Raw genomic sequence first — 9609 nt, 5'->3', positions numbered from 1 at the left:
AACCACCACTTAACATTGACCAGTGATTCAGATTTACTCTGTTCAATAAAATTGAGAATGGAAATTTAATGGGGAATGTGTCAAAGAGACAACAACTCGACCATAGAGCAGACAACAGCATGTTTCTTCTCATTATTTTTAGATACATAATACACTCAATACATCTTCCCTATAGTCCTGATTGGGAGAAGAAAAAACTATAGTGTAGCCTAAATTTGCGGTCCAATCTCTGCTATGCGACAGGGAGAACAAAGGTTCCAGGTTGTCTATATTGCATAATTGAGTTATCTTTCTTGGTATGTCATCTTTTTTTGTAATAGTTCTTTACTCGGGATAATATTTCATCTATTTTACCTTGGGGTTATGTCATTGTACTTCTGGTATTCAAAGTTCATGTTTTTGGGTATTGTCTGTGTATTTTACAATGATTTTTTTCTCCATAAGGCACACACTACTGAAAGACTCCTGTTTATTTGATACTCAATATCAACATAAAATATTAAATGAATTGAGACGCATACTATTGTATATACGTTGTTATTTTGGTGTATGCGGTTTTTCTTCCTTTATAAGTCAAATTTGCATTGCATATGTTATTGTTGAAGATTATAATTGTCTATGACCTACCAATATGTGCTCTCCTCAGTCTCTATTTTGATGAATAAACATATTCTATCCTATTCTATAGTTTAAGAAAATATAAGTCCAATCGGATTGAGAGAGAATGGTTAATTTGCTCAAAGTACAGACCATCTGAGATAATTATTCGTTTAAAAATTAAACAACACTATGATCCTGAAAATAAAATGAGCTTCATCGTTCGTCAGATATACCATTAAATTCCAGACAAAGAGACGCCGCATGTCGTTTTAATTTGAAATTTTATTAATAATATTGAAAAATAAATCTGATATGTTTACATAATATCATTCAAAGGCTTCTGTGCAACCTTGAAATTGGAACTGAATGAGGATGAGAAAGAAGGAAGAAAATGCAAAGCTGAATCACCGAATTTATGACTCCATTGTTTTTAATTTTTCCTTTTAATAGACATAAGTGGTGAGATGAGTAACAAAAGCAAATATCAATTGTTGAAATGTTAAAATGATTGCATGAATCAAAGAAGAGTCGCAATAAAAGATGACAGGAAAACGGTGCTGCATCGCTGATCTTTAATTCACCTTTCATAAAATGCCAGCATTCAAACCTTAAAAGTAAATGAAGGTTACACATACGCATCAGTCGTTGTGATATTCTTTACTGGACAGTATCACACAAGAAATCGTATTACCATTTACTTGCATGATTTCAATTTATTTGGTATACATGACTGATAACAAAACAAACACAGACATTTTTAAAACGGTTATCTAAGGGTCAAATAGTTTTACCAAGTCACACTCTGGTGATCAATCAAATCCACTGTAACCAAAGTAACTCACAAGCCCGTGATAACTTTTGTAACTTTTTGGATGACTGAAATAATTCAAATATTTCAAATACTAAACATTCAGAAATTGTCATCGCTGATGCTTAACCAGCGGAACAGTTACTTCGTGAATACTGAATTGTGTCTATAAATACCGAATAGAGGACCTGTATGATTTCCTTACCGTTTATTTTATTGGTGATGGTATTTCTCAATCCAACTTTCACATGTATTCTTTATAATTTTCTGTAGAGGATTGGTTTTCTTTTAGTCTTTTCCCTTTTTGATCATACTGCCAGTGTTGTTTTTGACTAGTGAGATTTGATTGGCCCTTGAAATGAATTCTCTCTTGTTTCTCAAAGTCATACGAAACTTGCCAGACAGATCTACCCATTACATACACAAATATTGCTGACCTACTGCTATAGTATTCGACCTAATCACATATAAACATATAACCTTGATCACTGATCCATGAAATAAGGTCGAGGTCAGGTGAACCCTGTCTGGTGGAGATGTTAACATTGCAAGAAGTCCGTATACTAAATATAGTTGTTCTATTACTCATATCAAATGAAAAATTCACATAACAAAAACTAAAAAAAAATCCGGCAATTGCTGAACCAAGAAAATGATGTCAAGGACAATAGACACTATATGACAGACGAATATTTCCTACCATAAGTTAACTGCATAAATAAGATATGAAACATCTAGGTCTTGTACCTTCTGAATTATAAAGCTTTTCATAAATATTTAACGCCACCAGATAGTTATACCTAAGTCTCGCATAATTTTGTCGCAGGCGGGACAAAAACCCTTGGTACTTGTAAATCCTCTAAACCTTACACGTAACATAATGTAAATTTGAAAATCGTTTAAGTACCAAAGATACACAATTTCCCAAACAGATAGATAAATATAACACAGAAAATGAAAACAAAATCAACACCAAATTCTTAGGGCTAAAAGTAGCGAACTGAAAGGTCAGTAGTTCTTACGCTGATATAGTAACACCATTTCGGTGATAATTTTGATGTTGTAATGTTGTCACAATCTAGGACTGGGTTGTGGTCCTGGATATTAACAATCTAATTAAAAACCGATCTCTCATCGCTCCTGTTTCTGATATGTCGCGTGGGAGATCTAACGAAACCCGCTTTGAGGTCACATGTGAGTGACCTCGTAGGTGTGTCTTTTTCGACCAATGAAATTGAGTCTTCCACGATCTTGGAAGTTTAACGTAAGGCAAAGGGATGTAACTCATTTTATTTACGACGAAATCGTCAGTCAAAATAATTCATAAACTTTTTTGATTGGCTAATTATGTAGGTCGTCAACTTATTTGCATATCTTTATAAATTCATAACTTTTTGTTCACTCACATGTGACCTCAAAGCCGGTTTCGTTAGATCTCCCACGCGACATATCAGAAACAGGAGCGATGAGAGATCGGTTTTTAATTAGATTGGGATATTAATGGAAGTCATCATTTACACCAATAGTTCATGTATCGGTCAACTAAATCATTATTGATTTCGTAAAACTTTTGAACGGATGACATTAACATAAAGGACCCTTTATCCAAAAGCTTCCTTGTGAGCAGTGTCCTTCTATAATTGAGCCCGTCTTGCACGAACGACTATTCTAAAGTAACAAGGAGTTAACGGAAGAATGAAACCTATAGAGTTCTTATTTTTTTTTAAAGTCGCTATCAAAAAGTTGTAACTTAGATAGTTGATGTTGACCTTAACAAAATGCACTTCTCATTTTTTTGGTTAATTAAAAATTCAGTAGATAATCCACAACTTATTTCAAATCAATTCGAGTGTTCATGATAAAGGGACATATAGAAAAGATATTAAGACCGTTAGATGTAGCAAATGTATCAAATTTTATTTTAACTTACATGATTTAAGAGTAGAAAAAGAAAGAGGCAAAAAAATAACATGAATAATGATAACATATGGTATTAATGTACCATGTGCACATCCCCAAATCTTTACCGAATTACCTTTTTGTACTAACAGAATAAAATTATTTACCGTTTAAAATGTCTAAAATGTGATTATCTATCAAATCATTTGATATTAAACAGATAGGTAAACTCAAACCCACACATAAAAACGTTAGCTTTATTAGTGCTGTGTAAGCATTGGTAATACACATCACTTTACAAATATTCAGGTCACGATAAATTTACACTAAAAAATCATTGTAAACAACTAAACTCGGTCGACACAAAGGTCAATGTCAATGCCGCATTTAGTCGAGGCCCATTAAGGAAAAATCTGATAAATTGGCAACTTGAACGACATATTTAAATTGAATGGGATATTTAAACGACTACTAAATACGTAAAACTTAAAAATGAATAGACAAATATTGGCATTGTGCCAATGAATAAAGTTTTTTCACGAACTTTCCTTTGAACTTTGCTAAAAATAAACCTGTTTGAAAGACTTTTAAACACAGAATTTTTTGTTGCAATTTTACGAAAAAACATGTTAAGTCACTGCACTAATATATATATTATATTGTTTTGTTTCAAGATGTCAAGCAGTACATATCTTTGTTTACAAGATATGCGGCCAAAGTATACTGCTCAGCCTTCTACAGAGCTCGTTAAGTCCAGGGTCATCCACAACATTCTTCCCTCTTATTTGTCTTTTTTCTAAATTTTCATTTGTATTTGCCATTCAAGATTTGAACAGTCTGAACTAATATGACCAATATTATAAAGCAATCTTTTAATAGAATTGCGAAAATGAGGTCCATGTCCATCAAAGGTTACATTAATTACCATTTATAACTATGGTGTTTTTTTTATGTTTATATTTGTAATTCTTCACTGTCTGTATTAAATTTTTTGTTATTTTACGGTCGCCATGGAACCGTTTACACAATTTTGAAAAGTTGGGCGAGTGTATTGAATTCGTTATTACTGATACAAATTCCTTTCAACTTAAATACGATTTTTTAATCCGACGTTTGCCTTTTCTAAATCGTTTTATGGGATTTGATCATCAGCCAGCCGAAAACAAAATATGACCTTCACCCATCCAAGATATTTATGTTATTGCAGTGATCTTCATTTTTGTATATGCAGTAAATGTTTTTTACGATTTTATGTGCTCTTGGCTTTTCATACATCCGTACATGTATTATTCTCACTGTTGTACGTTTTGATTTGAGGGATATGTTTTGTGAAAATTTGAATTTTTTTTTCATTATACTATTTTAATTTCTACCAAACTTCCAACATTCAAGAAATGCTCTGCGATCAGGTGCGGATCAAGTATTTTGAAAAAAGAGGAAAAGTCTACCAATCCAATTTTGTAGTGAGTCTTGTAAGAAGTCTGCATTTATCATATATGAAGCTCCATAAAAGGGGCCTCCCCTACAATCCGACCTCTGGTGAATGTAGTTACATTTCAATTTTCCTTCACAATACGTGTGTGTGTGTTTGTGTGTCTGTTTATGTTCCTGTAGACGGATAGAACGAGAGTGGAAACGTACAAAAACCTTTACAAATTAGTGCTCTAGATCTGTTTTAGCCTGCTCTGATACTAGTATATTAAAACCTTTGTTGATTTTTAAAGAAAAAATACAATACCACATTGTACCACGCTCCAAGGAAATCATAAAGCATGATATTGGGATACATACATGTAGTGACAATTTAAAAAAAATAAAAAAGATATACAACTTTTTTCGAAAGTCGGTTATCCTGTACAATATGCTCATTCAGAAATACTGAACCAGATATAAAATCCACAGAGCGTGAAATAACCACAAGCTACATATCAATTCCAATAAATAATTAAATATTTATTCCAAAAATAAACATATGTAAGAAATGCCATTTCTTTAGTCTCAAATGAAGCAGAAAACGTCATAAGCACATTCTACACGTAACATGTCTTTGCATATTGAATGTCTTTAAATTCATTAAAATAATCCGGTTTCACGCAAAACGTTTTGTTCTTAAATTTAAAATGTCACCCAAATTAAACGTCTAGAGTTATTTGAAATATTTCCTATAAGTTTATAAACCAAATTGGAATTTTATTTAGTTCTGCTTCTTAAAACTAAGAATAGTTCATAAACAAATGATGGATACAAACTCAGCGAGGACACGAGATTAAATCTCTAATGAAGTTTACACAAAAATTACCACATGTCGTATATGATAACGTCTCTGGTAAAAAAAACATGTCTGCACCAAAAATCCACAATGTAGCGTAACATAGTCAATATGGTCCATAAACTAGTTCTTCCAGATATATGAGGAACAATCCCATCCATTCAACGAGACTTGTCGATCCATCTGCGAAACAAATTATGACACAACAGTGTAAAAAGTTCAAGTAAAACGGTAAATTGCTAAAGTTATATATAAAACAAGTAAAAGGCAAATATATTTATATATACGCGCGGAGTATTGTTAACAGAATAAAAGTTCTAAGCAGTTTAGTTCCATATACTCTGTTTTGCTCTAACATTGAAGGCTTCATTGAGCGGTCGTATAAAATGAAAGTCGTACGCCTTGCAGTAAGGACACGCAATCATCCGACTGTATTGACTATAAAATGTCAGACCAGTGTTGACGTCTACAACTGCTCGACGACACTGCTTGCATGTTAGCCGCTTCTGACAGCATGGCGTAGCAGCAAATATATCGTAAGTATACATAGTTCCAAGTTGAAGTGCGCTCCCGTCCCATGGGCATTTGCATGATGCACACCGAATATCTGATCCCTTTTCAAGGCACTGTACGCAGACGGCGTTGATAAACTGCAGACGACCATCGGAGATGACTTGTACTACTCCATCGCCGTAAGCCTGAGGTGACAAGAAGAATGTTCCGTCAATCATAGGGTACCTATCAAAAACGGGTAAGCCGCTCTTACATATAACACAGCTCAGCGAGCAAACCTTGTACGATGTCAAGTGAGAAAGTATAAAGTTCCTGGTATCATCCGTACCATCGTCGTCCATCTTGATATGGTATGGATTCTGTTTATGCCTTGGTAGAAAGGTGAAGGCAGACAGATCTTGGCGGCGCCGAAAGGAAGTGTTTGCGTTAAACGAGTGGACATCTACGGTTTTCGGGCTTTTTGGGAAAGCCGGTTGGTTCAGGTTTCCATTAACAATAGGGGATGACGGCGTCGGTGATGACGAGGATCCAATAGAACCAGAAGAACGCGGTAGACTTCCACTGCTACTGACGCTGTCAGTGCGCGAGCGCTGTGTAGAAAAAATATGGTTCGTGTTGCTGACATGATTGTTGTAAGACGTGTTGTTATTGTTGTTGTTTACATTTGTTGTGTTGATAGGTGCACTGTGAATGTGGTTGTTGTTATGGGGTATGGAGGTAGAAGCATGTCCCCCTTTCCCGTTACTCACCACAGGAGCCGGTTTATCGTTCTTCTTCTTCGGTTTCTTTTTGTTTTTGTTGTCGACAACAGCAACTTGTGGTTTTGGGAAATAATCCAGATCCTTCCGTATATGTCCCCTGCCACATTTGCAATCACAAGCCTTGAAAGCTAGGTCGTAGCCTTTCTTTGTCCACAAATTTTGCAAGCGTTGTTTTTCGCTCCAGCTTCTAGCGCGTCCACACGAGCGTAGATAGGACAAAACCGTCTCCTCCCATTCCTCGAAACAATCCTTGTGCATCCACTTACTGAAGTCGCATGCTTCATTATTGCAGAACACTTTCACAGACTTTTCAGGCTCCTTTGGATTAATCAAATCCTCGGGTGAAGTGCATGTTAGAGGCACACAACACTTGACAAGTTTGGGACCAGCTCTGTTGTCATTTACTTCAACAACAGGCGCCCTCGTTTCTGCGGCGGCTTGTACATTGTTATTTTCCACATCTTTTTTAACAACGTTGTGCAGTTGCACCTTTTGGTGCTTCCGGTGCGGCATGTTTCTATAAATCCACACAATTCAAATGTTCAATCACTAAATATTGTCACAGTATAATCTGTATTTACCGGTTAGTTTTAAACGTGCTAAAAGTAATGCCGGCTTTTACATCCAGTTTATTATTGTTGACAATAACGTAGAACTGCCTACTTTCGTTTAGAACAATAGTTATGATTGGTTAGAAATGCGGTCAGGAATTATGATTGGTTGAATGAATAATCTATGACCTTAGACGCAAGATTGATTATTTTGTTAGAAGTACAAGCATTAATGGTGTATTTTTATTTCTACGCGTTTGTCATAAATAGGTCGAGGACGTTTGTAATCTTAGTCGGTATTTTTCAATAACAATTTTATATTTAAACATCTTTTCTATCAATAGTAACGTAAAGTGTATAATTTTAATTTAGAATGAATCTGGGTTAGGCCTTGCTTTGAGAAATAAATGCAATTGGGGAAAAACATACAATAGAAAGTAAATCGATTGTGCAGGGAGGCATGTAACTTTAAAAAAAAATTTATTTGTAAACAGCTTGCTGGGGTTACGCACTACTAACAAAGGCTTCTTTATATTTTATTGATAAACATCAAACTAGTGAATAAGGAGAGACCTATTTTATTTTAAAATAACTGATGATAAACGTACTTTATTAAAACGCATATTTTCTCGACATTTTTTTTACGATACTATGATCATATATGCGTATAAAATAGTAAAAAGCTATATGCTTTTGCTTAACAAAAAATATTTTACACACTGCAAATCATATCTGAATGACTCAACTACATTAAAAAGGACACAACAATTGTATAGAGTGACTGATAAACAATATCAAAACACAAAAATGCATACTGAGATTTACAAGTGCAAACTCGGGCGAAATATAACAACTGATATTTTGCCAAAATTCTTAATTATGCCATCTAAACAAAACACACGAAACATCATGAATATTTAAAGTGCAGACGCATGCAGCTGTTATTGAAAATCGATTAAAAATTATTATGTAACACCGAGATTGATGTCACCCAGGAACTCTGAAATTAAAAGACAATTTGTTAGAGGTGGGAGGTGTCAAATTATAGAGAATAATCGTCGGTAAAATATTCACGGATCGAGGCGCTATATGGTATTAAGTCGAATATGATACGAGTCAATCGAATTCTACTGTAGCACATACAAAAAGGGGTATATCATATATTATGCGTTCACCCTCCTTGATTGGAAAATGCACCATTTTTAAGCATTAAATGAAAATCGTAACCCCCCCTCCCCCCAAAAAAAATCCAAACGATAAAAACAACCAAAATTAAAAACATACTAGCGCTGAGGGCCGAGTGGAATTCGTCAATATTGCCCCCATTACAGCGGCGGATCCTGCCATTTTAAAAAGGGGGGGGGTCCTAACCCAGGACAAAAGGGGGGGGGGTTCCAACTACACCTCCCCATTCAAATGCATTGATCGTCCAAAAAAAGGGGGGTGTCCAACCCCCGGAACCCCCCCCCCCCCTCTGGATCCGCGCTGTATTAAGGTTAAGAGGGAGTTAATTACCATAATAAATAAACGTCCCCTCATTACACCTACTTACTAAAGTGATCAAAACATCTCGAGAGAAAGTTAGTGTAACAAAGTCTGGTTGTTTCTTTATTTTGATTTCTTTATTTTCTTATTGAAATTGAATGCGGCCTTGACATCGAAAAAGAACCGAATAACTACTGTCAACCCTAGATCATTTAAAGACAAAACAAATACAAAAAGGCATTGTCTTTTTTTGCGGTAAACAGTTAAACATTTCCGTTCTAAACTTGTTTACAATACATAAAAATCGGTATAAATGAGTCATTCGAAATAGTCTAATCAATGAAACAACGGAATAAATGTATTTTCTATGTTGACTAAACATGGTAAATGGTCTGTTCTAAAATTATCCCTGTGTATTGATTTCTTTTTATTCAAAATGAAAAGAAATGTTAAACTTGATGGCGTCGTTACGGGATACAAGACTCTTAGCGCTTACTTCATTAATTGAACCCATATATAACTCAAGCAGAATAAAGATAAAATAAGATGTGTTTTATGAATTCCCAATAAATGAAATTTCCTGTGCCTTGATTCTGATTAAAAGTATAGCGTGACCCAGTCACATAACTGACCGAAGACATAGATATTTCCGACATTATTAACAATATTGGATTTGTTTTTTACATTGATCTTTTCAGACGGTTAATTATTTATTTTTGTAAT

At 34.6% G+C, this 9609-nt stretch overlaps 1 protein-coding gene across 1 annotated transcript; it reads right to left on the bottom strand.

Moving 5' to 3' along the window:
- Positions 1-5247: 5247 nt before the first annotated feature.
- LOC139491939 (headcase protein-like) lies at positions 5248-7570 on the bottom strand. The gene has a single exon (XM_071279884.1). The coding sequence runs from the start codon at positions 7361-7363 to the stop codon at positions 5903-5905; it is 1461 nt and encodes a 486-aa protein (XP_071135985.1). The 5' UTR covers positions 7364-7570; the 3' UTR covers positions 5248-5902.
- Between the last annotated feature and the right edge of the window lie 2039 nt (positions 7571-9609).

This window comes from Mytilus edulis, chromosome 10 (assembly GCF_963676685.1).
Source record: "Mytilus edulis chromosome 10, xbMytEdul2.2, whole genome shotgun sequence".
Classification (NCBI taxonomy): domain Eukaryota; kingdom Metazoa; phylum Mollusca; class Bivalvia; order Mytilida; family Mytilidae; genus Mytilus; species Mytilus edulis.
Note: the sequence above shows the minus strand (reverse complement) of the source record. Positions and strands in the feature narration are given on the sequence as shown.